The 27167-nt window shown below is 42.1% G+C and overlaps 3 protein-coding genes and 9 non-coding genes across 13 annotated transcripts; 6 read left to right on the plus strand and 6 right to left on the minus strand.

Moving 5' to 3' along the window:
- The first annotated feature begins 1388 nt into the window (after nucleotides 1-1388).
- trnak-cuu (transfer RNA lysine (anticodon CUU)) lies at nucleotides 1389-1461 on the plus strand. The gene has a single exon. It is a non-coding gene; the product is annotated as a tRNA-Lys (tRNA).
- A 283-nt stretch (nucleotides 1462-1744) lies between these two features.
- On the minus strand, nucleotides 1745-1818 carry trnan-guu (transfer RNA asparagine (anticodon GUU)). The gene has a single exon. It is a non-coding gene; the product is annotated as a tRNA-Asn (tRNA).
- An 801-nt stretch (nucleotides 1819-2619) lies between these two features.
- Nucleotides 2620-2693, minus strand: trnan-guu (transfer RNA asparagine (anticodon GUU)). The gene has a single exon. It is a non-coding gene; the product is annotated as a tRNA-Asn (tRNA).
- A 429-nt stretch (nucleotides 2694-3122) lies between these two features.
- On the minus strand, nucleotides 3123-3196 carry trnan-guu (transfer RNA asparagine (anticodon GUU)). The gene has a single exon. It is a non-coding gene; the product is annotated as a tRNA-Asn (tRNA).
- A 261-nt stretch (nucleotides 3197-3457) lies between these two features.
- On the minus strand, nucleotides 3458-3531 carry trnan-guu (transfer RNA asparagine (anticodon GUU)). The gene has a single exon. It is a non-coding gene; the product is annotated as a tRNA-Asn (tRNA).
- Nucleotides 3532-3778: 247 nt separating this feature from the next.
- trnak-cuu (transfer RNA lysine (anticodon CUU)) lies at nucleotides 3779-3851 on the plus strand. Its single transcript has one exon. It is a non-coding gene; the product is annotated as a tRNA-Lys (tRNA).
- A 737-nt stretch (nucleotides 3852-4588) lies between these two features.
- Nucleotides 4589-4662, plus strand: trnan-guu (transfer RNA asparagine (anticodon GUU)). Its single transcript has one exon. It is a non-coding gene; the product is annotated as a tRNA-Asn (tRNA).
- Nucleotides 4663-4991: 329 nt separating this feature from the next.
- Nucleotides 4992-5065, plus strand: trnan-guu (transfer RNA asparagine (anticodon GUU)). Its single transcript has one exon. It is a non-coding gene; the product is annotated as a tRNA-Asn (tRNA).
- A 253-nt stretch (nucleotides 5066-5318) lies between these two features.
- trnan-guu (transfer RNA asparagine (anticodon GUU)) lies at nucleotides 5319-5392 on the plus strand. The gene has a single exon. It is a non-coding gene; the product is annotated as a tRNA-Asn (tRNA).
- A 352-nt stretch (nucleotides 5393-5744) lies between these two features.
- Nucleotides 5745-18567, minus strand: gba2 (glucosidase, beta (bile acid) 2). The gene is made up of 17 exons (XM_018705161.2): nucleotides 17931-18567; nucleotides 14160-14251; nucleotides 13333-13448; nucleotides 12749-12967; nucleotides 12088-12327; nucleotides 11748-11850; nucleotides 11333-11486; nucleotides 10557-10682; nucleotides 10226-10410; nucleotides 9689-9793; nucleotides 9475-9582; nucleotides 9160-9311; nucleotides 8479-8585; nucleotides 7624-7766; nucleotides 7326-7441; nucleotides 7019-7210; nucleotides 5745-6835 (listed from the first exon to the last, which is right to left on the minus strand). Exons 1-17 carry the CDS (start codon nucleotides 18122-18124, stop codon nucleotides 6581-6583), a joined length of 2607 nt encoding a protein of 868 aa, XP_018560677.1. The 5' UTR covers nucleotides 18125-18567; the 3' UTR covers nucleotides 5745-6580.
- A 932-nt stretch (nucleotides 18568-19499) lies between these two features.
- On the plus strand, nucleotides 19500-23538 carry rgp1 (GP1 homolog, RAB6A GEF complex partner 1). Its single transcript, XM_018705167.2, has 9 exons — nucleotides 19500-19883; nucleotides 20086-20201; nucleotides 20700-20833; nucleotides 20945-21028; nucleotides 21153-21302; nucleotides 21634-21780; nucleotides 21927-22054; nucleotides 22150-22327; nucleotides 22604-23538. The coding sequence occupies exons 2-9, from the start codon at nucleotides 20086-20088 to the stop codon at nucleotides 22825-22827; spliced, it is 1161 nt and encodes a 386-aa protein (XP_018560683.1). The 5' UTR covers nucleotides 19500-19883; the 3' UTR covers nucleotides 22828-23538.
- Nucleotides 23539-23569: 31 nt separating this feature from the next.
- Nucleotides 23570-27157, minus strand: msmp1 (microseminoprotein, prostate associated 1). 2 transcript variants are annotated; one of them, XM_051075763.1, is made up of 4 exons: nucleotides 27033-27157; nucleotides 24749-25130; nucleotides 24523-24631; nucleotides 23570-24086 (listed from the first exon to the last, which is right to left on the minus strand). In XM_051075763.1, the coding sequence occupies exons 2-4, from the start codon at nucleotides 24849-24851 to the stop codon at nucleotides 23915-23917; spliced, it is 384 nt and encodes a 127-aa protein (XP_050931720.1). In that variant the 5' UTR covers nucleotides 24852-25130; nucleotides 27033-27157; the 3' UTR covers nucleotides 23570-23914. The 2 variants fall into 2 exon arrangements, with proteins under 2 accessions (XP_050931720.1, XP_050931719.1); XM_051075762.1 differs by having other exon boundaries at nucleotides 24749-25167; nucleotides 27033-27134.
- Between the last annotated feature and the right edge of the window lie 10 nt (nucleotides 27158-27167).

The raw sequence follows: 27167 nt of genomic DNA on the forward strand, positions 1-27167 counted from the left end.
GAAACAGCAGCTGAGCTCGCTCTCTATCTCCAGCCACCAGTGGTTTATTGTAGTGAAGTGGCTCCATCTAGCGGTGCGAGGTAGTCATTTCTATTTATGTTACTTACACCCAAGACAAATACTGTCTTACTATATTGTAGCTATAGTACAGATAATATTTTCATACCGTCTGTCATTTTTGATTCTGATTGTTTTTTTTTTTTTTTTTTTTTGCGCTTGAGAAATTAATCTTCTTAAGATGAATAAAAACCACATGATTAGATGAAAAGATGACAACAGTGTCTTCTGCTCATGAAAAGATGGTCTTCATACTATCGATAATACAACAGTAGATAAAAGCAGTCAAATGCAACATGCACACTAATGCACTGGCAAAATCAAACCAAAAACACAATATATGAAAGTAAAACAGGCCAACTTACCTCTGTAACACCTTTAAAACGAAAAATAAGAGGTTACATACAAATCGTGCAAAGATAGAGCTGTTTAGTAAGCAGTGACAAACATACGAATGTAAATCTTTATGAGTTAGACGAAATCTATATTTTCGACTGTTTTTTTCACCCAGTAACAGGCTCCTCCCCTCGTCGTAAATGGATGGAAAAGGTAAAACACCAATCAAGAGCCTCCGAATCGAAGGCGTACCACACCTTTATGATAGTTTTAACCTTGCTTGAAAATCGTTTGACTATAACATAAAGATCAAAAATACATATCAGCTAAGTTTTCAGCTCGTTTACGAAGCGTTACCTTGTTTATCTGATGCATCACTGGAGGCACCGAGCACCGTCGAACCGACATGTGAGATTCCAGTTGGCTAGCTAGCTACAAAACATCATCACGGTGAGAAATGTGCCTAAAATAAAAGACAATCTGAGTTATTTGTTATGGCTTAACTGTTAATACTAAGAAAGTGTTCGTTGGGTAACATACAAATGTTAATCGGAGTAATTAGTACGGGGTCTCTATCGGTTGAGTTAAACATGCTAACGTAAATACCTGCGCACTTAGCATCTTAAGCTAACACGTTGACTTAATTAGCGTTAATTTTGCGTTAATAGCTCATGTATTAACAAAGATTAAAACTTATAATTGGATTTTATACGCTATTTGTGTATTTTCTTACATTAAACTATAAATATAAATTAGATGGTTGTTGGGTTACATATAACTGTTAATGAAGGAGTAATTACAACGGGGATTCATTTCTGTTGATAATGTAGGTAATGATCTAATGCAAAACTCAACTCAAATACCAACTATAAAGCAAATATTTTTCATTAGGTAGCTGTGAGGTCAAAATATAACAATTTGATAATGGAAGTGCCCAAATATTCGTCGATTTATTGATTGTTTATAAACTCCACTTCTGGAGGGCCTTTCAAGTAGCCCGGCTAGCTCAGTCGGTAGAGCATGAGACTCTTAATCTCAGGGTCGTGGGTTCGAGCCCCACGTTGGGCGCATAACTTTTCTGTTTCTTGGGGGCCTGTCAGACGGTCCTCACATTTCCTTAGTATTTCATGGGCACCTTGATGAGGAAACTTACCGGATATTTTGGTTATAAGTGAATAACACATTGTAATAAACCATGAACAGTAAGATCATTAGTTAGCCCACAAAATACAAAATACAGTAGTAGTAAAATAGTAACCAAGGATGATTTATGTAGCGCATGACATAGTAGTATTGCTTTAATTTGAGTACTCTTGTCCTATTTGTGGGGGAAAAAAAAAAAAAAAATTGTCGTCCCTGGGTGGGCTCGAACCACCAACCTTTCGGTTAACAGCCGAACGCGCTAACCGATTGCGCCACAGAGACCACATGACCTGTTTTTTCTTCCTCTGCCATTTAATTATCCATATAGGAAAGCCCCTTGAAGCCCGTTACAGGCACATGAACACACGATCCTGAGATAAAGAGTCAGAGGAGCAACCCTCCCCCCACATCATCATTCGTCATAGCAAGCCGGCGAGTCTCTCTAGCTTGTCCTCTCCTCCCCTGTTGCTGCTGCGCACACAGACAAAGACTCTAAGCTGTGCAGCATGATGCGACCTTGTCTCTGTGGCGCAATCGGTTAGCGCGTTCGGCTGTTAACCGAAAGGTTGGTGGTTCGAGCCCACCCAGGACGCTGTGTTTTCTTCTCATCAAGTACCATCAACTAAATGACTAACCAAGCTACTCTGACCAGGGTAAGGGTTATAGAAATCCCACCCAGGGACGAGAAGCTTTTCTTCCTTGTGTACTATACCTCTGCTAGTAACAGTACTTTATTTATGTTGTGTGAGTTTCTGCTTTAAAACATGGTGTTATTTGACAGGAAATGAGACATAGCTTCACTAAAATGTAAAATAAGGAGACTTTACTTACATTGTAAATGAAAGCTCAACCACTGCAGTTTTTCTAAGCCTTTGCTGCATATTCATACAGAGAGGACCTATCCATATTGATTAAATGAGGAAATATTCACACTGATAGATCTTTTGCTAGTGCTGTTAAAAATATATCTGCAGCTCCACTTGCCCTCTTTTTTTAATGTCCCTCTGTCTGCCCTTCCCCCTTTGCCAATAATGTTTACCCAATGGCCAGTTCAGCTCTAAAGGCTAAAAAATAAAAATCAAGCGTCCCTGGGTGGGCTCGAACCACCAACCTTTCGGTTAACAGCCGAACGCGCTAACCGATTGCGCCACAGAGACTGTGTTGCCTTGTAGGTGAGGGGGCATGGCCTCGATCTTCAGCCCAGGTAGGCTATGTCAACACTTTGTGCACCTTTGTCATGTTCCAAGTGTCAGTTGTGGTGTGGTAGGAGCATTGTCTTGATGGAGGAGGCCCTTGCAGTTGCCATGAAGTGGTATGCATGCTCTGTGACAGTGTTTATGTGAGTGATATGTGTCAAGACCAGTTTAGGTCAAACTCTGGATCCTAATAATTATACTTTTCTCTTCTGAAATGCACAGCTAGCCCTGTGTGTTTTGCAGCACATTATGAACTCTTCTACCCTCTGCTCAGTCCATATGTGGTAAATGATTCCTTGTGCTCCACGTTTCTCTGAACCTTAGCCTGATCACAGTAACCTAGTTACTGATTTACATGATATCACCTGATCATTTAAGATGAAAACATTGCGTCCCTGGGTGGGCTCGAACCACCAACCTTTCGGTTAACAGCCGAACGCGCTAACCGATTGCGCCACAGAGACTGCTCTGGCTTAGAAATGAGGGGGCGTGGCCTCGATGGCCTTGAACAATCCTTCCCTGAAAGCATATAATAATTATACTTTTCTCTTCTGAAATGCACAGCTAGCCCTGTGTGTTTTCCAGCACAATATGAACTCTTCTACCCTCTGCTCAGTCCATATGTGGTAAATGATTCCTCCTGCTCCAGGTTTCTCTGAACCTTACCAGTATCAGTGGTTATTGATTTACATGATATCACCTGATCATTTAAGATGAAAACACAGCGTCCCTGGGTGGGCTCGAACCACCAACCTTTCGGTTAACAGCCGAACGCGCTAACCGATTGCGCCACAGAGACTGGTGGTTAGGTGGTCCTGAAAATCGTTGACCCACCCTGTCATCATGTGAGTTGTTAGGGTCACAAGAGCCAAGGTGTCAGTTGTTTGTGGTTCACTGCCCCACCTTGCCATCATGTGAGTCGTTAGGATCATGTAGGTCGAGGTGTGAATGGGGGTTAAGTCGTTTGGTGAGATCAGATCAGATTTTCTGCTGTAACGTTTCCTGTACACAGCTTATAAACCCTACTTCCAAAAGGCAACCAAGCAGCCCGGCTAGCTCAGTCGGTAGAGCATGAGACTCTTAATCTCAGGGTCGTGGGTTCGAGCCCCACGTTGGGCGCATAACTTTTTTGTTTTTTTGTTTTGTTTTGTTTTTAGAAATTTCCAGATCAGAAAGCCCATGAAACACTGATGTCTGACAAGAAAGAGAGAAAAGTAATGCACCCAACAAGAGGTTCAAACACACACTATACACACCACCCCCACTTCCACACATCGTCTGTCATTGTAACATGCCTGTAGGTCTCTCACAAGCCTATATCCCCTCCCCCCATTGCTACTGAGCACACAGACAAAGACTCTGGGCCATGCTGCTTGCAGCGGCCTTGTCTCTGTGGCGCAATCGGTTAGCGCGTTCGGCTGTTAACCGAAAGGTTGGTGGTTCGAGCCACCCAGGGACGAGAAGCTTTTCTTCCTGTTATACTGTATCTTCAGATCAGCACTTACCTTATTTATTGTGCTTTTTTGCAAAATACATGGTTTCATTCCAGAAAATGAGACATAGCTTGAAATGTGGAAGAATGAGACTTTACTTATATTGTAAATGAAAATTCAAATACTGTAGTTTTCCTGAGCTTTTGCTGCATAGTTATACAGAGAAGAAACTCACTCAAAATGATTGCCCCTATTCATATTCTTTCAGGCATTGTATGGAGGCTAAAACCAGAGTGAAAACTCTGAACAAGAAAATTATTCAGCTAATAAATACGATAATAACTCATATTCTGGTACTTGGGAAAATACATGTGGGTGGTGATTGAACACGAGGCCACGCCTCCTCAAACTTAAGTCAGAGCAGTCTCTGTGGCGCAATCGGTTAGCGCGTTCGGCTGTTAACCGAAAGGTTGGTGGTTCGAGCCCACCCAGGGACGCTGTGTTTTCTTCTCATCAAGTACCATCAACTAAATGACTAACCAAGCTACTCTGACCAGGGTAAGGGTTATAGAAATCTGGAGTGTAAGTATGACTCTTAGATAACAAACCACATATGTACTCAACACAAGGTAGAAGGATTTCTAATGCATTCCAAAACACAGAGTGGTAGGTGTGCTTTTAAGAAAACTATAATTAATACATACTTACATCTACCTTGTAGGAAATTATAATCCATTTATCAATCGTTTAGTACATATGAATGAACAAATGGAGATGGGTGGTTGTTGAAGATCGTGGCTACACCCCCTCAATTTAAGCCAGAGCAGTCTCTGTGGCGCAATCGGTTAGCGCGTTCGGCTGTTAACCGAAAGGTTGGTGGTTCGAGCCCACCCAGGGACGTAATGTTTTCATCTTAAATGATCAGGTGATATCATGTAAATCAGTAACTAGGTTACTGTGATCAGGCTAAGGTTCAGAGAAACGTGGAGCACAAGGAATCATTTACCACATATGGACTGAGCAGAGGGTAGAAGAGTTCATATTGTGCTGGAAAACACACAGGGCTAGCTGTGCAAAAACATAATTATATGCTTTCAGGGAAGGATTGTTCAAGGCCATCGAGGCCACGCCCCCTCATTTTTAAGCCAGAGCAGTCTCTGTGGCGCAATCGGTTAGCGCGTTCGGCTGTTAACCGAAAGGTTGGTGGTTCGAGCCCACCCAGGGACGCTGTGTTTTAAATTTACTGAAACGAGTAACTTGGAATTTATCCTTCTCTGGGGATCACCAGAGTTATTACAAATCATTCCGAGAGGGACATGATGATCTGTAACACATTTTATAGCACTTCATCCAATAGTTGTTGAGATATTTCACTCTGAATCACCAATGTTAATCTCATTGTGGCACTAGAGGAAAAGCCAAGGGGATAATAGTATTAATTGAATTTACTCCTATCAGTCTTGGAGGCTTAAACAGTAAAAGTCTCTGAGTCGGTTTGACAATCAAAACTTCTGTGCAGCCAATTAGTTGTATTTCATAACCATCACATTTTTTCCACTAATCAGCAACACAACAAACCTCCAGTTATATCTTATTCAGTCATTTATTCAGCATGATTGTCATGAGTATTGGATCATATAAAACATAGTAAATGTTGCCGCTACATTTATATACTGTAGATACAGGCTAACATGCAACAAGGCACCAAATGCTATCTTTAAAAAAAAGAGAGAGAAAAAAATCTGACTTGATTCTTAATTTCCAACACTACTCATCACATAATACATCACTTATTACAGCATTCAAATATAAGTGGGGACTCTTCAAGTGTCTATATATCTGATCCAGTAATCAGCCACATCTGACTTCACTCACCGGCCCTCTGATATACTCAATTAAAGACAATAACTACATGTGGCTGGTATAATAACAAACAACAGTCCTCAGATATTTAGCATATAAACCTGTTGCAAGTACGCAAACTTTATTATTAACATGATTGTAAATTGTTAAATGTAGTGCTTGCATGTGTGTGTACATCTGGGCAAATAGACAATACAGTATGTTGCTGAAACACAAGGTCAATTTTTAATAATTAGTTCATACTGGCTATGATTCTGCCTGGCTACCACCCAACACTGCACACCTCAGGAACTATTTTAGGCTCTTGAAAACTGTTCACCTAAAAAATATCATGATCTACAGTATCTACTTACTTCGTTAAGCATTAACCATCACAGTTATGATGCCAAGCCTCAAACAGTGGAGAATTTAAATTCAAGGTCTGTAACCAGTCAAACAGAGCCCTGCGGGGTAGGAGTGCAGATGAGAGTGGTGGCTGCAGAAGTGTTTGGAGGTCATTTTCAAAGGAACTCGTCGTAACTCTCTAATCAAACCAGTTTGATGCTTCGAGTCCTAGCTTTGATTTTCTCTCAGATTCTGTCCCTGCTCCCCGTCCATGTCTCTGGTTTGAGCTGATGTGGTCTGATCCTTCTGAGAAGTGTCCAGTGCTAGCTGCATAGCCCAGATGCTCAGAGGCCTCATGTAGGCCAGAGAGCGATAGATGCCCTTCTCGCAGTAGGCTTCAGGAGTCTGGAACGCCATGCCCAGTCTCTCCCACACAGTTCGGTAGCAACCCTCGGCCGTGCGCATACCCTCCTCCCGCATACCCTGAGAAAAAAATAAAGATTAGGGCAGCGTTCCAAAAACAGAAATCACCTTATCTTAAACACAAACATGAGTCTAAACATAAAGGAATAGTTCCAAATCTTTTGGAACTAGGCCCCACTTTCTCACCTTATTGTTCCCTTCCCTTAATGTAAAGGAGATACTAACATACACTCACACTCTTACCTCATGGATCATAGTGGCTGCCAATCCATACACCACTCCAATCCAGACCTCATCTGACTGGACGCTGGAGCGGTCAGGCACTCCTTCAGGACGCATGCCGTTAACTGCCCCCATTTGGCCTCCGGCAAAGCTCATTACATTCAAGTCAAAGACAGATTTTAGGGCGCTCTGGATTTTTTCTTTTGGAAAAGCCTGGGAAGAGAGAGAGAGAGAGTTGAGTGTCCTAATCTAAAAACATTTCTTTCTTGGTGTTCATGTATCCTACACAGTGGCAGAAAGAAAGGAATAGTTGAATGTGTTAACTTGCCTGGTATTCTCCCTCGCCCAGCCCAGACGCTCTCAGGAACCAGTGGCCAGCACATTGGTCAGACATGACACTGTTAGAGAGGTCTCTCCCACTGCTGTCATAGTTGTAGTACTTCCCTAAACACGATGAGAAAAATGTGAAATAAATGAGTCATTTCAAGTCTCAAGCAGCTTATTCTTACAAATGAAAACAACAGCTGCATGAGTAAATAACTGCTAAAAAGTCAGCTAACCCCCTAGTTTGGACACTTTCCGTGCACTTATTGAACACAGGACAATAAATGGGTGTTTGAACTCACCGTTCCACAGCAGCTTGTCAAAAGCAGCACTGCCTCTGTCCAAGAGGTCTCTGAAACGCTGGTTCGTCTCCTCGTTGTCCACCAGTCTAGCCATTTTACACATCACACACAGGGACGCCAACCACAGCCCACCACAGTATGCACTGTAAAATCCAAATAATTTTTAAAAAACACCAGAGGAAATAAGTTTACATAGGTTTTAGGAGACAGATGAGCATCATACAGCTTTTAAATCATGGACTTTTAATAATGGACATTTAATTAGTCAATAAGTCAATCTTGCCAGTGTACAAACCCCCAAGTTAATTTCCCAGCTTTGGATCTTTCTGTATAATGAGCCCTCAGGGTCCACTGTGTTCACATTCTCAGGTCACGTTTAGAGAGGCACTGCCGCTGTTGATGACTCAATTTTTCTTGCTTTTTGTCACAAGTCATGCTTTTTCCATTTCCTTCCCTCTCCCCCTTCCCTCTGCCCTCCAAGTTAGACTTGAAGTTGTAAAGGCAATCATCATACACTAGTTTCTTTCTTTGAGGAGTGTCCAATCAATTAGGGACCCATGATTAGTTAAATGGTTTAATTAAATATATAAGTTTACATTAATTTCAGGCTAATCATTTTGAGCTCCAAGGCTCATAATTCCTTGATTGTATTTGAATATCTGTGGGCTGTCTTTGCTAATAGTGACTGGTTAGTATCACTAAGCCTAAACTGAAATACTAATAACATCTAATTACTCTTAGGTCACATAACAATGGATGAAATGAGTAGAAGGTAAACTACAGGATGGAGTCTTGTCTAAAGAGAACTGACTGGTGTAGAAGGCTGCTGTGTTTTTCCACTCTTTAAACTCTCACCTTGGTCCAGTCACTGTCCAACCGTCATAGGTCTGGTCAGCATATCCAGAGTTTTCTATTAGTCCATCTCCATCCAGGTCAAACTTTAGCTCTGAATCCATCACCGCCTGACAGATCAAACAGAAGAAGACAATAGAGTGGAACAAATTCTGAGTAACTGACCAAATAACAGAGTAATTAAATGGGTATTTCCATATGATGTCCTCTGTTTCCATTGCAGTTTTACAGCAGGGGATAGCTGCACCAAGCAGCACTGTTGTGGTCATGCTCGGTAGCAGGGTGACCACAGGCAAAGGTGTGTCCATGTTCAGGTCTCAGCTTCTACCTGAATCTCTGTCTAGTTTCACTTCTGTGCTCCTGTTTCTACTTTCAGCCTTATTTTACTGTGTATTGATCGCTTTCAGAGTTGTGTTTAGTTGCTGCTGATACAAACTGATCCTTTCCTGCTTTGGCTGCTTCACACTAAAAGTTTTCCATTGGCAAACCAGCGAAATGCTTTTATTATGAAGAAGAAGTTATAGGAAATGCCTTGTGTTTGTCACTAGGTAAGCAGAGCTTCATTAGCAGCACAGGTTTACTACTACAGTGTATAAACCCAATAAGACACTTGTGTCACACTTAAGTTTTAATTGATTCAGCTTTAAATACAGCATAAGTCAAGACTACATCAGTTAGTTATACCTGGCAGATGGGCCACATGTCCCGCAGGTACTGCCTGTCCTGGGTGAGATGAAAATCCCTGTAAACCTGCAGGACAAACTTCAGGTTCAAGTCCTTCCAGTCTGCAGTGTCATGAATGAGGTAGGCATTCACCCTCTGCCATGGCTCATCATCTAGAGGTAGAGTCAACATACAGTACTGAGAGAAAAATCACGACAATAAAAATGTCAAAAATTACAGATGTTAAGTTTATTTTCATTTAGCACAGACCCGGAAAGAAACCAAAGACAGTCTTCATTACACCCTCCACAGAGTTCTGGTCAGTCTCTCTCCTACCTGGATCTCCGATGTCATGAGGCACCACATTTTTGGCCTTGACCGGAGAACACCGCCCACTCATCAGATGGAGCCTCTCTGTTGGGTCCTGCTGAACCACACTGCCGGCTGAGAAGAGATGAATGCTGTTCAGCCTGGTATTGTGCTTTGCATGTGCAAATAACACATGCTTAAATAATTCATATAAACACCAAGACGAGAACACTTCACTCACCAATATCATATTGCACACTCAAGGCAAGTTTGGGCCACAGCATGATAAGTGCAAAGGAGGCGTAGAAGTGAACATCATATGTGTTGTACATTCTGTACTCCTGACCTGGGAAACAATAAGAGCTTAGTAATACAGGTCATAAAACATACATATATTTAACTGTAAGTACTGCGAGTTTCTTTTGCTCTCGATTTCCATGTGACAGCTCTGGTTTTTAAATACGTGCGAGCACCCACATTGCCCACATTATTCTCAGTTCTGACCACATGGGTGCCGCAGAAACACTGAAACTCTCAGTTCATAATTCAAGAGTGTGAGAGGAGCTTTGCTTTATGAGGACCAGATAAAAAATGAAACACAAATGACTGTTACTCTGGTACTTATACTTCACTTTTATATCACATATGTCACACTATTAATTAGCTGTCAACTGCGATCAAATAGCTGCAGATTAATTTTGTATTGGTCACCTGATGGATCAGCTGACTAAGTGTTTCAGCTCTTGCAGTTTAACGCCTGTTTTCCCTTGGCACTTACCTTCTAGGTAGGCAAAACGGCCGTACTCCTTGATGATGGCAGGCTGAGCTGGAAGCCCCCCATCCTCGCTGCGCACACCGCCACTGACATCAGCGTCCTCTGGTAGCTCCGTCCACACCGTCCCTCCGTCCACCACAAAGTACAGCTCGTTGAACAGGGCAGATTTATACCAGGAGGGGAGAGAACTGCGACACGCAAGTGAAATACAAGAAAAGGTAAAGCAGTGTTTACCTGCTGAGGCGAACAGACAGTTGAAAACAATTATAATTTGAAAATTGAAACTCTGATCATTTTTCATTCAACCTGCAAACTTTTCAGAGCTGTGAACTACCTGTCCTGCAGAACTGGTCTCTGCCACTCCTCAATGCTCTTCTCCCACTGTCTGTAGTGTGTTAGGGCATAGTGGCTGAGAGAGGGGGACGCATCCCCTTTGGTCCCAAAGTAACGAGTGTATCTCCTATAGAGAGAAAAGCCACAAGCTGGTGATGTCAGTGCCCTAATGTTCATCAACAAATGCAACAAATACAAAAGCAAAAATCATTGTTTGGATTAATTTAAAAATAATAATGATTAACAAAACTTTAAATGCATTTTTTGTACTTTTTTAAGGTGTGTCCTTTTCATTTTGGCCTGAGGCTGTGAAACAGCATGGCACTGAAAGATCTGTTCGGGCGTCATCTGTCACTGAAACTTTTTTATTTATTTATTTATTTTGCCAGGTTTGTACCTTAATAACTGTTATTAATTATCCATGCAAGAAAACTGTTGAAAGCAAAAACCAACCTGAGACTGAGATGAAAATTAAACCAAAGAAACCACAGCTAAAAATATTCACAACAGCAGTGTGGTCTTTTTTGCATTGTAACCAAAGAAGTATAACAATGGAGCAAACAAAACCAAAGGGAACAGTGTCTGCACAACACAACAGCAGCACAAATACTGCTTGACATAAAGAGACACTCCTACTCTTTTATGACAATGAAGTGTCTGTATGAAGTGTCTAATGTTTAGAATGATAACAACTGCTTATTTCTTAAAATATTTCACTTAAATTAAGTTCATGTAAAATGCAAATATAACAAGAAATAAGAAGTTTCAGCCGTGTACCTGATGTGTTCCCTCTCCTTCGAGCCAAAGGTGATTTTGGGCATGTCCCAGGTCAGACAAAATTCTAGGGTGTTGTGGCCCTGAGCCGGCACCGAGCAGCCAACAGCCAACGCTGCTGCCACCTTCTCTCCCTTGGGCGTCGGAGGGCTGGAACCTGCAGACAGCAGAGATGAAAGGTAGAGGGACATCAGAATAGGCATCTTCATTAAACTAGAACGTATTATTTAGACAGAAAACCACCACTGACAACATTTACATAAAAATACTGCAAAAATATGGTTGACACCATGCAAAAATAACCAGACCAGATATATTATTTTTTAATGTTATTTCATGTTGAGTAAAGACCAACTTAAGGCTTCTGTGTCATTATAGATGGGCCTCATTCTTCCACTATGTGTTTCTAAGCGCTGACCTGTAGGAGAGTCCAGTCGTCCATCAGTGATGAGGTCACTCCACAGACCGCTGCAGGTTCCCTTTGGACTGAACGCTGTCTGGTGACTGACCTCCCTGTCAGGCTGTTCAAATAATCACACACACACACACACACACACACACACACACACTTGGTAAATCTAAAATCTGATTTCACAAAGAAAACCTAGTTGATTATAAATCCACTTCCAGATAAGAGGGACTATTGTTCCAAATCTTTAGTTTATTCCCTGGGAATTTCTTAAGCAACAACTTGCGTGTGACGACAAAAACTAAACTAAAGCTAAAGAAGCTGCTAAATTGATAAGTTCAAATCAAACCTGCTCTCGAGCTGCAATGCACAGAGTGTAAGGGTTCACTGTGGTGCAGTGATGTAGCAAGACCCCAGACACCGCCTCCCCCTCCTTCTCCAGGTGGAATGGTTCATTCCAGTGTCCCCCGCTCTTGTCGTCTTTGTGACCTGAGCCGTTGACCATGGTAAACATGATGGAGACGTCCAGGTCGTAGTCATTCTTGTTCTCTATGTCCCACACAAATACAGCCACAGGGAGACTGGAGTCCTGAGGGGAAGGAGACATGTACGGTGGAAACTTTCTTGTTTTGTGCAGTTGCTCTTTTTATTCATGGATCATCAGTATATTGTAATTTGGACATATCTCACCCATCTGACTGGTTAAAATTAGCTGATGTGTGTTTGTGTGTGTGTTTTGGGTTATTCTTGATTGGAATTCTTAATGAACTGTGACCAAGATACATACTGAGCAGCACATTTGACAGTGGAAAAAAAAAACCTGTCAGTACTTTTGGTGGACAAATTATGTAATGTTCCTCCAAAGCGGCCAATTAATCAGTGTAACTCTGAACTTTTAAATCTGGAATCTATCTTTCAAGAATATTCAAAACCTGTTGGAACTGTAAACACCAGACAAAAATATCACTACTCATATTGGACTGAAAGAAATCCAGAGGTGACTCAGTTACCTGGTAGTCATGGGGGATGACAGGGGAAACCTGTCTGCAGGTTAGTGTGACGTTCTGTCCTGGCAGGTGGTAGACAGTCCAGGCTCGGGGGTACAAGGCGTGGTAGAATGCGTACTCGCCGCAGTATCCCCAGTTCCAGCCTTGTAACGTGGGAGGACGCTCTACAGATAGCACCTGCTGGTAAACTGTCTGTCCCCCACGACGTAAACAAACTGTGAACTGAGATGAAGAAGCATGAAAACGTAGTGGTGAGTTTCTTTTATCCTTTGTTTATGTGTATGTTAGGAGATGAAATATTTAAAGCAGTTTCTTAATTGTGTTGTTATGCTCTTTGTCAAACCTTGTGGGACATGACTGAACTTGAATATGCATCAGTCTATTGGTATCACATTCAAGCACATAGTGATAATGACAATAAGAGCAATAAGAGTCACACCCTTTCCTAAAAACACAACACCCTTTCTATTAGAGTCTGGTGAGGCTATTCTCTCCTGAACGAGAGTTGTCTCTGTATGAATGTTGAGCACTGGTGTATAACAGCACCATCCACCAGCACCATTTAGTCTATTTGAGATTGTGTATACCTGGTTGGCTGTGACAGTTTTGTAGTGGTACATTCCAGGCCTGAGCTGCCATCTGCAGAACTCTCCCCTCCAGCCTCTTGTGATGGTTCCTCCTCCGATACCGCCAAGTGGTGCACCTGCAAATTAGAAGAGTCAATACTGAACAGATCAGTGGTTAATCCAAAGCTGAGAAAAGAAATTCTGTGTGTTCAGATAATACAATATGTCTTATCACAAACGGCTTTAACGGACAGCCCTGAGAGGTTTTCATCTATCCATTCATTATCTATACCACTTATCCGTTAAGGGTCGTGGGGGGGCTGGAGCCTATCCCAGCTGTCACTGGGTGAGAGGCGGGGTACACCCTGTACAGATCACCAGTCCATCGCAGGGCCAACATATATATAGGCAATTTAGAGTTAACAATTAACCTAAGCTGCATGTCTTTGAGAGGAAGCCAGAGTACCTAGAGAGAATCCACGCAGGCAGGGAGAACATGCAAACTCCACACAGAAAATTAATCTTAATCAATCTTAGAATTGCTGATGTATTCTGACCTAAGTCTTTTATAGCCCCATTAATAATGTGATGCAATTATACAATGAAAACACTGCATGGATCTGAGTGTGCAGGGATCTTTTTCTATCATTAAATTCTTAATTGGAGAAACTTAAGAGTCAGACTCAGTTTGGGTCTAATTATTGATCAGACTAACACTGAGTGCACAGAACTGCAACAAGTCATAAAACAGGTTGCTTTAATCAAATCTTGTCCCTCTAAAATTCAACCTTTCAGCATAAAACTTAACAAACTGAGCATATTGTGTTGTAAGATTGGACTGGACTCACCATATATTTGACGCAAGGGTTGAGCACCAAACATATCAATGAACGGAGCCTTCTTTTCCACCTGGGTCTTCTTGTACCACCATTTTAGATACCTGGTTGAACACATACACAGTACACTGATTACCCTACAAATCAGGAGTGGAAGGATGCAAATGAAGATGAAAGCTGAAAACAAGCAAGGAAATCAGTAAATATTCTGACACAAACATGACATGTGAGGGCCCCAACTGTGGTCATGTGTTGAAGGTTATCAATTAAGGACGCTCTTAACTTTCAAAGATGTTTATGATTTATCATCATAAGAACATGTGAAAGTATTAATCAGGCTTTTTCTCCTTCGCTCGTTTATTTTTCTTTATTCAGTCAGTTAAATGTGGCCACAGCTGTTTCCAAGCCCTTAGTCCTCTCAGCCTAATTTGCACACACACACACACACACACACACACACACACACACACACAGGCAGGAGAAAAAAAGGGGGAATTGTGCTACTGCATGAAGGATGCACTTGTAAGATGAGGGGAATGAGGTCAAAGTGGTAGCTCTACTTTATCTGGTTGTTAACAGCGTGTGTGTGTGTGTGTGTCTGTGCAGGGCTTGTTATCGTGGCAGGGTTGTAGTGTAAAATATTAATTAGGCTACGTTACAACAGGTCTCAAACAGCTCCAGGAGCCTGAGGCCAGAGGCTCAGAGGTTCAACGTCAGAGTCATTAATCTGTTTATGCCCTGAACTCTGATCTCAGACCTGCTGCATTTTCAGCTAATATCCCCAAAGTATAAGAGCTGCTGTTTGTGGTTGAGCAGTCGCATTGCATTAGACAGGCCATTAGTTCAGCCCTCATTACATTTAGCCTTCAACGCTTTAGCTTTTAGCTGACAGTCTTAATACTCTCCAACTTTGTGCCTTTAATTCCAAAGTGGTGTCCTTGGAGCAAAATGAGAAACAGACTAAATGTGTAATAAGCAACACACTTACTGTCTCATTGCACAGAATGACCATAATATATCTGCAGCAGGCTGGTGAACAACACCAATGGTTAAACACATACTTTGCAGGTGCTGGAATTTTGGGGCCTTTAATTCACTTCCCCCTTAGGAAACTGGGCAATTGGGAAATTCTTTCTGAGGCTAAGACAGCCAACATTAAAGCAGTATTATCACCAACACCAAGGTTTATGTTTTTAAATCCTTGTCTGTCTGTGGCCTGAGATGTTTCTGCAGGGGGTGACACAGTAAGGTGTGCAGGCTTCCTTGTCAGGATGCCTAAATGACAGCGTCTACAAGTAAATGTGTTGCTATCACAGCAGAGTCCAGGAAGTTTTTTTCAGCAGAAGTAGAAAGCCACTCAGATCCTGATGCATCTCATCTTGCGATCTTGGTGACAGCTTTGTGCTCAGCATTACAACTTTTATTTACATCCCTGAATAGACAAAGGATGATCTGCTTGTGAGAAAGTTCCTGTGCAGCTGCAAAATTGCTGTGCATGACAATACAGCACCAGACTGTATTGCAAACAAAAACCTTACGAAGGCCCAGCCCAGAGAAACAACAATGGCCCGTCGATACAGCTCCACTCAGGAGGAGATGAAAGGGATCCGCTGAAGCTTGTTATTTGAAGCCATGGCGGGTTGCGCCATTGTCAGGATCTTGTTGTTCTGCAGCTCAGCTGGAATGCAAACAATGGTGCTCACCCTGATCTCGATCTGTGAATACAGGCAGAGTACGCTAACCTGAATCTATGTTCGAGCTGGCCTCTTGTTTACAACCATAGTGCCTCAAGCGGCCCGTAGCACAATGAAGAGCAAAAAGTTTTCTGTCCTACTTATTGATATCCAATCACAAACACATTCACCATTCAGCAGATTTAGGTAGAAGCAGTGGTTCAGTGAGGAAGTTGCAAGGCTAGCAGAGACTCAGTGGAAAGTTTTAATGGCAAAGATATGGTTAGACAAGATTTCAAATCTGGGCTAAACCCTCATACCTGTGCCAGGTGTGGTTTTAAATTTCTCTTACTTTCCTCCTCAAAGCTTAATCAAAATACACTGCATGAACAAAACTAATAATTTGCACTAATCCTATATATTCTTCTAGTATGATGGCCACTTTTGCCTGTTCAGTGGCAGACAAGCCTTTCACTTGTGGTTAACCAACAAGCAACACCTCTCCGATGCGGCTATGCCTTGGTTTCAAAATACTCTAGTTTTTAACACAGATTAAAAATCTCCTCCTCCTCATGTGTAACAACTGTCACATTAATCTGTGAATTAATAAACAAATGTTGCCACGGCGACGAAGCCAACCGAGACACACCTTGGATGAGAGATGGAAGAGAGATCTGTCTTTTGTATCAGCCTGAGCTGAGGGTGCAGTATGTTTGTTTTAGCACAGCATTGCAACAGATCTCTCAAAAAGGAAGTGCATGTTTTAACGTTGACGCAGATAAATGGTTTTCTGGGAGCTTGTTGGAGCAGAGCACTTTGTCATGCAATAAAGAGCTAACAAACCTCACTATTGTTTGCTTGCAGCAAATGAAGAAACTACATGTTGTCTTATTAAGATTAAGAGACCTGTGTTAGGGTCCAGGTCACTAAAGAGCAGGCCTGCTGATTGACAGATGGATGGTCACACCAGCCTCTCCCTGACACACAGCCATGGAATCCATTGCTCTCCGGACTTAAATGATAAGTGAGATAAAATGTTGCTAGCTGTGCGGCCGACCGTCCGCTAAAGCTGCAGAATGTACTACTTTTGCATCTCAGATGTCTGCAGGTTGCTGAGAAAACAAACACAACTGGCTCAACAGATGTGAAGAGCTGCGCTCAACTGTTTTTTTTTTTTTTGTTTTGTTTTTTTGTTCTACAGCTCTTGGCTGACGATTCAGTGGAAAAGATTGCGTGTGTATCTGCTGGTGACTGTATGAGCAGACACAGCATTTCCTGTCATGTTTGTGGGACTGTAAATGATAAGACCACCTTCACCTTCCTGCCTTTATCATTTGAGAGGATTCCAAGTCATGGTGGAGCAAATAGATTTTGAACTTTGAACCACCTTAAACTAGAAGCTGACCCGGAGCCAGAGCTTTAAAGAAGGGTCGACTACATGTTTATCTCCTCAGGAAAATCTTTTAAGTTGACCACAACCTTTTGATTCAAAGGAACATTTATAGAGAATACAGCTGCAGTATTACTGGCCAATTTGCTACACAGCCCTTTAATCAGCTGTAAAACGTGCTCTCACCTATACACAGAGCAAAACAACTCACAAACAAATTTATTCCAATATGCCCTGATCATCAGTTTTAAATGCATTTAAAATTCAACTAGTTTAATACTTTTTTACTGAGGTGAATGCTGAAATTTATCTTTTTAACTGCAAGTTAAACTGCCTTAAAGTGTGTTTTATCCTGTCCTATAATTGGACTGCATGCAGTATAAGATATGATAACTTGTGGCAGCAGCAACCATTTCAGGGCAGGATTCAGGTGTGGGCTAAGAAATATGGCACTTTAGGCTAATGCCTCCACAGATGCTACACCATGGAAATGAGCATGTGGGTTACATTGTATGGACTAAAGGTTGCTATGAGATATGAGATAAAGGTGTAAACTGAAACAGCCAGTGTCAACACAGAAAAAATCTCCAGGGTGTGAGCAGTGTAAAAACAATATTTACCACTGTTGAATGAATGTTTTCAGCATCTCTCCTTACAATAGATTAAATTCTCTGCTCAGTCTCTTGTCTGTACATTTAGCGGTTAAAGTTAAAGTCTCACCTGATTCCTAGGCCGATGTGGTCCCAGACGTTGGACAGCGAGACATCTTTTGCTTGAAAGGGCTTTCTCTTCTCCTTGAACTCGTGTGCCAGACAGATTCGCCAGCCCTCCTTGGGTACTCCATATCCCATTTCCTTGGAGACATACCTACTCATGAGGTCCCCTGTGGATTTCTCACCACAGTCTGTGGTCATTTTAGCGGGATTTCTAGCAACAGGAAGCTTGAAGTGGCGAATGGAAGCAGGAAAGTACTGAGTGTATACAAGCTCAGATCTCTCACCACCTTTTGTCAACAGTGGAGAGGATACACTGAGGTGGTGGCTGCAAGTGGCCAAGAAATCTTCAAGTGAATTAGTAAACTGCAAAGAGTCATTCCTCTAAACCGGTTTTCAACTTACAAGCTCTGAATACCCGTTGGACGGGGACAGACAGGTGAAATATTTCCCCCTTTAGGTAGGAGGTCCCAATGCCATTATATGGTTACTACTGTCCACATGATCATTCAGTCTCTACACTTGTATATATTCAGACTCTGAGGGACTGCATGCATCAGTTTGCTTCACCATCACCCTCTGGATTCCTGTTGCTTAAGAGATGACAGACCCCTTTGCCCTCCTTGTGTGGAGTCCGGAATGAGGCTGTCTGTCAGTGGTAGCTGGATGGATGGATGAATGACATCTTAAGACCAACAGGAAGTACAGAGGATCTCTGTCATTTAGCCGCCGGGACGCCTACAGTGACAACAGACGGGATAAAACTGTTAAAAAGTAGAGCTCGCATTTACCTGGTGCACATACAGGAGGGCCGATGTGGAGCAAGCATCTCAGTGACCGGCGTTTCGCTGCAAAGCCGCAAACTGATAACAATATATCACTTTAATCAAACATCATGTAACGTTAGCTTAAGCCACAGCTTCGCTTTGAAGCCAAGCAACAAGAGCTAATTCTACTAGCTAACGTGTAATTGAAAACAGCAGAAAATAGATGATTATTTTTAAAATACCGGAGCGACGTCGTCATCCAGCTGCAGCTCTAAACCGACCTCTGTCAGCAGCACCCTGTAGCTTCGGTTAGCACGGCTTCAATATCCTTTCATGGCGACTTTATGCCCTCAAAATTACCTCTCAGGTAATAATTTATCGATGCTGTGTACTGATACCGCCTATCTAACAGGCTGGCGGACCTAAAAACCGGACAAAATACTAATTTTTTTAGAAATAAGAAACTAAAGAGTGACTTATTGTTGTTGGAGATTCCTGGAGTCAAAATCAGTAAAGATTGGGTGTAAACGACGCCTGACAGACCTGACTTAGGGATGTAAATGCGACATTTAAGCGTGTACCATTTGGAGTAGAAAGGGGGGGTTATCTTTATCCCCACTTGTTGGTGTTCCCTCTAAACGACAGAGATCAGCAGCTTTTATAAATATACAGTTTAGAGTAGAGTTGTAAAATGGTTTACGTGTAATATGTGGTGTTAATGCACAAAAGCAAAGGTTATTTGTAATGATTGAGTTACGTCTCCCTACCCGTTACCATAGCAACGGCCTACATTTCGTTACCCCTGCCACGGGACGTCTTTTAAATGGCCGACCAAAAAACGTTACCGAAGTTCTACATCGCTTTTTTTTAGTCTTTTAAAACATCTTTAACTAAAATTTAAGGATCACTTGGATATTAAATAATGCTAACTGTAAAAGAAAATATATTCTAATTGACATATATTTTTATTATTTTGCTGTTGTGTTTTCCCATGATTTGTGATTGGTCGTACAGCAGCGGATATAGAATACCGACAGATAGATTTTTTTGTTTACTGTAGCTGGAATGGTAGCCAAGTAGATTCTTCTGGAAATACTGTTAAGTATTGTCTTGTTTAAATCGAGAAGTAAATTCAGGTGTGCCTTGGGATAAGACAACGTAATTGTCTTGCTGCAGTATCGTTTGAGGCCAAGGTTTGTGTTTAAATTATCCTGAAAACAAGCTGTTAGCAAGCTGGACCAAACAAGTTAACTTGATCTGCAGTCATACAACACTTGAGTATTATCTAGCTGGAACAACAAAATAGTATTTCAGATTGCAATGTGCTTTGTTCTACGTATTTGCGATACTATTATTAACTTGGTAACGTTGCCTTGTTATTTGCTAACGTTACAGATGATCGAGGTGGTGGCCTCCATGGCCCGAGGCCCTGTATTTCTAGCCGGGGAGCTCATGGAGTGTCTCATAAGGTTCACCAACCCGATGTCCCACCTCTCCACCTCTGCCAGCAGGTAGGATTTTACTCTTTTCACCTCTCACCACTGATCACAGGCCTCATGCTAGCTTCTGCCTCAGAGTCTGCTGTCTAATATATACATGTATGTGGTCAAATAATGAAAGGAGGAAGTCTGGATAAAGCCAAAGTTTGGAAATCACATCCAGATCATGGAGGATTGCTTCACAGAAACATATTATGTTGAATAAAATAAAGGGAGAAGAAAACGCACCTTGTTTGTATGTACCTTTGTAATGAAAAGTTAGGTGTGCAAAAAAAACCTATTCCTGAAGAGCAGTAGTTAAGTGTTTTTGTTTTTATCCTCAAAGAAAATGAATGTTTCTTGGTATATTTATGTTGTGTATATTGGGTATTTTTCCAAACATAATTTAAGGATTTGCACATCATGCTTTGTTGCACTGTTATTTTGGTTAGCTAGGGTGGCAAATCAGTTATTTAACCAATCACTCTGTAAATGCCCTGGTATAAGCCTTGTTTTCCATCTGTGTCCCAGTGAGATGCTGGCGTGGGCCAGCGCCCAGATTCACTGTCAGTTTCATGCCAGTGAGAGCAGGGTGGCCTTGCCGGCCCAGGGCAATAAACAGGATGTTCAGGCTGAGAGTGACACAGTGCTTATTCCAAGCAGAGGTCAGTGGGAGGAGGAGAAGGTGGAATCTGAAAAATAAACAAATAGGTTTTGTTACAAGCTAAAATACATCAAGTTTAAATCTCCACAACACTGATTCTTTTCCTCTACAGGAGAGCGAGGGCAGTGTGTGCTGGACACACCGCCTAAGATACTGTTCTGTGACCTGTGTCTGGACCCTGGGGAGAGCAAAACCTGTATGTTTGTTAGTGTACCTTGGTTTAAGAGGTTTAAGACTTTTAATATCCAATATGTTTTCCCAAACAGTCATGCTACATTTACAAATGAACATATATCTTTCTGTTTGTGATTTGCCCACAGATTCATACAGTGAGGTCGTACCAATAGATGGTCCTCCTAGTTTCCGTGGTCAGTCAGTGAAATATGTCTACAAACTGACCATCGGCTGCCAGAGAGTCAACTCTCCAATCAAACTACTCCGAGTTCCCTTCAGAGTGCTGGTTCTGCAGGGTGAGATGACTCTGAATCACTTGTATCTTCAGATGTTTGTATTTTGCAGTTAAAGCTCACAGTGCTAATGAGGTGTGTCATTTTAAAACCACAAGAGTGGTGAAATGTTTACTTCTGCTTTACCATACCATTTCTGCTGCTGTAGCTTTCCTCATTCTACCCCTCACTGGTTTATTCTAGAAATGATTGTGTTATGTGTAAGGGACCAGTTTACTTTGTAATTTACCACTGTCCTTGATAAGAAAACAAAGACAAGAGCCTTGTCGTGACTTCTATCACACTGTGTACACAGACACATGTAATGTCTGACATTTTCCTGTCTGATCTGTAGGCATGCCAGAGCCACCATTTCCCCAGGATGAGGAGGTTTCCCCCTCTAACCCATTCCTAGAGGAAGAGGAAGCTAGCCGCAGGGATGCTCGGCCTTTAGAAAGAGCACTGGACATGCTGATGGTCACCACCTCAAGACGCTGCCCACGTGAGTCAGATCCTCACCAAATGTAAACTAGACACAAACAGTAACAGTATTTTAGTACATACAGTCTATGTTTAATCCTACATTCTGCTATTTTCACTTTATTTATTGGATTTACACTTTAACCTGTGGGATTCTGTTTTCTTCAGACATGTTCAATATCACCAACATGCGAGGAAAAGTGGCAAAGTTCTGCATCTTCAAGACTGTTTACAGACTCGGAGAGGACATCATTGGCACATTCAACTTCTCAGAGGGTGACATCCCCTGCTTACAGGTGTCTTTTGAGAGTAGTTCTTGTATTTATACACTAATGCACACCAACAGTAGATTTTTCTATTTAATCATGCGTCCTGTGTGTGTGTTTTCCAGTATTCAGTGAGCCTCCAGAGTGAAGAGGAGATCCAACAGATGTACCAGCGGCGTCCCGGCCAGGCCGTCAGTGTGACCGGACACGGGCGACACCTGGAGTCCTGCCTCCACACGGCCTCCAGCCACTTTTCCCTCCCCATCCCTCTCAATGTCACACCAGGTTTCAGCACAGACATAGGTCAGTCACCAGGAGGCTGGAACATGTCTGAAGTGATGTTCCAAGTCTGATTTATTACGCCTTTGATGATAGTTACTGTCTTCTAGTATGAAAGGGCAGAATTTCTCTTTTGTGTGTGAGTGTCTTTTGGTCAAACTTTAGAGCCTGTAATCAACTGTTTGAGTCGGATGCTCGCCTGAGTATCAAGCTCCTTTTTAACACCATAATATGCAGAATAAAGTCAAACTGTCACACATGAACCTTTACATACACTCAAACATTTACCTCTCTGTACAGTGTCTCTCAGGTGGCGCCTGCACTTTGAATTCGTCACCGCCCGGGAGCCCATGGAACCGCCCACCGTCCTGCAGAACCAATCAGAGGTCACAGTTTGGGCCGGGGCGGAACATGTCGACGTGGATACCTTCAGCTGGGACCTGCCAATTAAAGTCCTGCCTACCAACCCGGCCTTGGCATCCTATGTGTCCCAGTTTACAGGGACCAACAGCATTAATATCTGACTGTGAGGCCATGAACATGAGATGATCAGGCATCAGGCATCTTGTATTTTTTCTGGGGGTATTGACAGATGTCTGCACGGTCCTGTGTGTGTGAGACAGAGAGACATGGACAGAGATACACATTTCGGGAACAAACAATGTGGTTTTTTGTTTCCATTGTATATGCAGAGCCAGTGATGGATTCCATATGTTAAGTATGCAACCTGTATTTTGACTTGGTCATATGCATTTTTTGATGCATCCTAATATTGAATACATGTTCCTTTTAGGAAGATCGACTCACAATGACCGTGTGAAGTGCAGCCCTCTGTGTGGTTGTTGTGCGTCTCTGTATTTATTTCATTTTTGCACACTTGATATTTCCGATTTTACGAGACAGTTCTTTCTTATCCGAGATATTTTTACTGTTTAACTGTCTTTCCTTCAGCTTGGGCAAAGGCTGTACTGAGATGTAAATACTGCGAGAGAAAAATGAATTAAAAGTGTGATTTAAATTTGATAAGTTAGGTGTGAGGGACTCATCCATTACTTCACAGATTTCAACATCCTCTTTCTAAACAAGAATTTTATTTGGAGGTTAAATGAGTTACAGCAGAGAACAGGTCACAGAATTTGTTGTATATATTAATGCATGTGTGTGTATATATGCTTATATTTACAACAAGTCATGATTGGATTAATTAAAGATGTGGCATTTGGTCTGATGTTAAAGTCTCGTAAAACAAATTCCTTTACAGACATCTTTATGGCTTAGGACCACTGTAGGCAGTCAGACTGCCAATTTGAATCCTTAATGTCAAACAAAGGAGTTTTATCTAAAGAAGATGGGTGCCTAAATTTCCAAAATTTGTTTGCATGTTGCAACAAAAAATTCTCTGCTGGGAAATACTGCAGTTTTACTTAAATATACTTTCACAGACAAATGTTGCTCACATTTCCTTCATTGATTAAAACTTATACATGCTGTTAATGTTTTATATTTGTACAGTATGTATATGACAAAAGTAGCTACTGTCATTTAACTGTAGTGAGTATTGGTTTCACAGGCAAACAGACTGAACAGATAGTCGTCAGTTTGAGTGGCTCTCTACCCGTTGAGCTGTTGCTGCAGCTGAAGTGATCCGTGACTCGGGTCCTTGATGTCCTCGCCCGGGGAGCAGGGCAGACGGGGATCGGCCGCCTGCACCAGAGACACTTTACAGGTCACTGGCTCCACCCGCACCTCACACCACGCAGGGAAGTCCACCGGCCGATGCACCCTGAACGATCAATGAAAGGTAAAGGACAAAGCTCATTGGCTTTTTGCACTTTTTCAGGCACTTCAGGCTTCAAAAAAATCACTTTCCTCTGCACTCTCCCTATCACTATGCTCCTCTAGGAACATAAACAACAATCACTGGAGGTTGCCAGCTATGGTGTTGATTTTCAAAGACTTTCATTTGACCAAAACAGAACTTTTAACAGTGAAATTTTACACTATTACATCGCTACTTTTTTTAAGTAAAGGCCATTAATACCTTTTCCACCACTGCCAAATGCAGTTCACTCCAACCTACATTTTGCCATGACGCATCAATTTAGATCCACTATAATGAAGTAGCTTCTGCTACTTGGTTCAGTCTCTCTGAAGCTGACTACAGCATATTGACTGTGAGCATCTGGGCACCAAACCACACAGGATGTTTGTGTACTCACGTCTCGCAGCAACCGACACCGACTGGGTGCAGACAGGTGCACTGCATACAAGCGTTGTCCATCCAGGTTTCACCCAGTGAGTAGTGTCTTCCCTCGAACACACACAGCGCTGGAACAACATGTGGCAGTCAGAAAACTAGCTCAGGATTATCCATTTATTTATTTATTTAAAGAATGGAGATCTATAGATAGATAGCCAATGAGATTTTAAAGCTTGGGGTCTCACCTCTGGAGTTGAAGTGGCATTCCATGGGTGCAGCAGATCCACCACTGCTCCACAGAAGAAACCCTACAGCTGCAAGCACCCATCTAACTGTGGTGATCTCCATCTTCCTCTGGTCTGGTCAGCCTCTGGTCCCTCTTCTCCCTTTGCACCCTCATTTATACATCCTGAGGCTTCACGGCCACGGCGTGGAGGTGTGGTCATCACCGTCATGTGGCCCACAGTCCTGGCTGTGGAAGGCGTCAGCGGTGCCATCCATTGGGAACGAGGAGGAGGAGGTGGTGGTGGTTTGAAGTGGAGTTGGGGATGGGGGGGTAAAGAGGAGGGAATCTTGTGTTTTGGCGCTCTGGAGATCACCTCGCTGCGCTTCAGCGGGCATGAACCTCTAAAGTGATAGAAACAATGACACATCCAGGCGGTGACTAAGAGAGGGAAGGGTAAGAAAGAGGTGAGATGGAGGGCAGGGAGAGAAAGAGAGAGAGAGAGAGAGATGATGTCCAAGGAGAGGAGGAGGAGGAGGAGAGAGAGGAGAGTAAGAGGGATGGAATTATCAAACATGATTCATCACCATTCACTCTCATATGGTTTTGTAGGCCAGGTTACTGTCCAGCAACTGAAGATGTGACTAATACACATGTACATCTTATTTTAGTGATTTTAATGATGTCACATAATTGGCCCTGTCCAACCCTCCAACCCCAAAGGAAAGAAGGACACACAGAGTGTCAGGGAAGAAGAAATGCATGGCAATGGCATTTATATCAGATGGAGGAAAAGTTCTTGAAGTAATTTAGAAATTGGGAAATTCTTGTAAAGTTTGAAGCTGAAGCTCATGAGTAGATGTTGATTAGAAGTTTGTTAAGGCAATTTCAGGAAATGTCACTCACTTTCTTGCTGAGAGTTAGATGAAGAAATAGTCTGTGTCATGTCTTTATGGTAAATGTGTAGCTGGTTAACTCAGCATAAAGACTGAAAATGGGAAGTGTACGTTTTACGCTTCAGTGGACAGATGGTTGTTTCAATCTAACACATCAATTTGACCATGAGTTTACTTTTTTCTAGAGGTTCAGCTGGCCTGGCTGAAAATTCTGGGAAAACCAAATAAGAGAATCTTGTGCTTGTTGTTTAATTACATTTATGTTGTAACAGTTTCATCTCCTTTTCAGTACTTTTTCACAACTTATTTATCAAAAAAGCATCTTGCTAAAAATGTATACATTACTTAGCCTATACATTGCTAATAGTTTCCTTTTTTAAATCCTGGATGTTAGTATTGGCCTCAGTTCCCAAAATATATGACCTATGTATATGATAGTATGCTGGTGTGTGTATTTCTGTGGAGTCTTTGTGTCCAAGTGGCAAAATATCAAAAATAAAAAATGTGATCTGGCCTGATAGTTCAGCTTGATATCACTCCCTGGGCCAGCAAAACATTAGCTCATGTTCTTCCACTTGTTTGCTATCTGCAGTCTGAGATGCGAGATCATAGGAAAAATCCTCTCAAACCTCTCACAGGAGGCCCCGGGGCCTCATAACGTGTTGTTTTACGTGCCTTTTCTCTGGTACCCCCACAGTAGTCGGAGAGTGTTGATAGGTCTCCCCTCATCAGTCAGGGGTGGCTCTTCATTCACTTGTATGACTCACACTTGCCTCTCCCAGGCGCTTCAGTTTATTCTATGAAGACTTGTTGCAGTTCAAGTTGTCACTAATATGACCACACAGGTAAATACAGGACGACTGGGATAGATTAGGCATTTCAAAAATCAATGTCCTGCACTTTTATTAAGATACCATCTCAACTATTTTTCTTCTATAAGTTCAGCTGGGTGGTGCTGACCTCTGCAGAACCTGTGGGTCCTCTACCATACAGTGAAGATGAGTTCACACCCTGATTTGTCAACTAGTTGTCATCAGCATTGATGAAAAGGGAGGATCTCATCAAAACAAAAGATGAGGATTTTCCTGTCACACGCCTGTTGCCCTTCATGGTTTGCACTTAATTGGTGACAAGTGCATTTTAACTGGGAGAGAACTTTGTGTTGAAAGTTCACGAGACTGTCGTCATGAAATCTTTACACTTTGTATGTAGAATCCTTGATAAGATGATGCCTTTTTTTCTGTTTCTGACATGTTGATTATCTTCAGTCTAGACAAACTGTGCCCTAACAGGTTGGTAAAGCCATGCTTAAAAATACTTTTTAAAATTGCTGCTACTTTCAGCAATTCTAATAATTGAATAGCTAAAATAATTCTCAAAAGTACTTAAAGTATTTTATTTGTAACGTACCTTTAATAATCATGCTGGAAACCACGCCTCTTTTCTACTTCCCTCTTTTCCCCACCAGGCTCGATTAATCGATCTAGGACACATTGATCGCCGGCTAAGGTCTATTAGCCTTACTGCATCTAGAATCGATTACTT

This window comes from Lates calcarifer, linkage group LG14 (genome assembly GCF_001640805.2).
Source record: "Lates calcarifer isolate ASB-BC8 linkage group LG14, TLL_Latcal_v3, whole genome shotgun sequence".
In the NCBI taxonomy this organism is placed as follows: domain Eukaryota; kingdom Metazoa; phylum Chordata; class Actinopteri; family Centropomidae; genus Lates; species Lates calcarifer.

Bases quoted from the DNA above. Each gene is read 5' to 3' on its own strand.
- gba2 (XM_018705161.2), bottom strand. From the start codon at position 18,124: ATGACCACAGACTGTGGTGAGAAATCCACAGGGGACCTCATGAGTAGG. The intron at 13,449-14,159 runs GTGAGTCCAGTC...TCTAATTTGCAG, and splicing joins ACCCTTGCGTCAAATATATG to GTGCACCACTTGGCGGTATC. The intron at 9,583-9,688 runs GTGAGTGAAGTG...ATCTCTTCTCAG, and splicing joins GAGTGTGCAATATGATATTG to CCGGCAGTGTGGTTCAGCAG.
- rgp1 (XM_018705167.2), top strand. From the start codon at position 20,086: ATGATCGAGGTGGTGGCCTCCATGGCCCGAGGCCCTGTATTTCTAGCC. The intron at 20,834-20,944 runs GTCAGTGGGAGG...TTTCCTCTACAG, and splicing joins AGTGCTTATTCCAAGCAGAG to GAGAGCGAGGGCAGTGTGTG. The intron at 21,781-21,926 runs GTGAGTCAGATC...TGTTTTCTTCAG, and splicing joins CACCTCAAGACGCTGCCCAC to ACATGTTCAATATCACCAAC.
- msmp1 (XM_051075763.1), bottom strand. From the start codon at position 24,851: ATGGAGATCACCACAGTTAGATGGGTGCTTGCAGCTGTAGGGTTTCTT. The intron at 24,632-24,748 runs GTGAGACCCCAA...ATGTTGTTCCAG, and splicing joins ATGCCACTTCAACTCCAGAG to CGCTGTGTGTGTTCGAGGGA. The intron at 24,087-24,522 runs GTGAGTACACAA...TTGATCGTTCAG, and splicing joins GGTGTCGGTTGCTGCGAGAC to GGTGCATCGGCCGGTGGACT.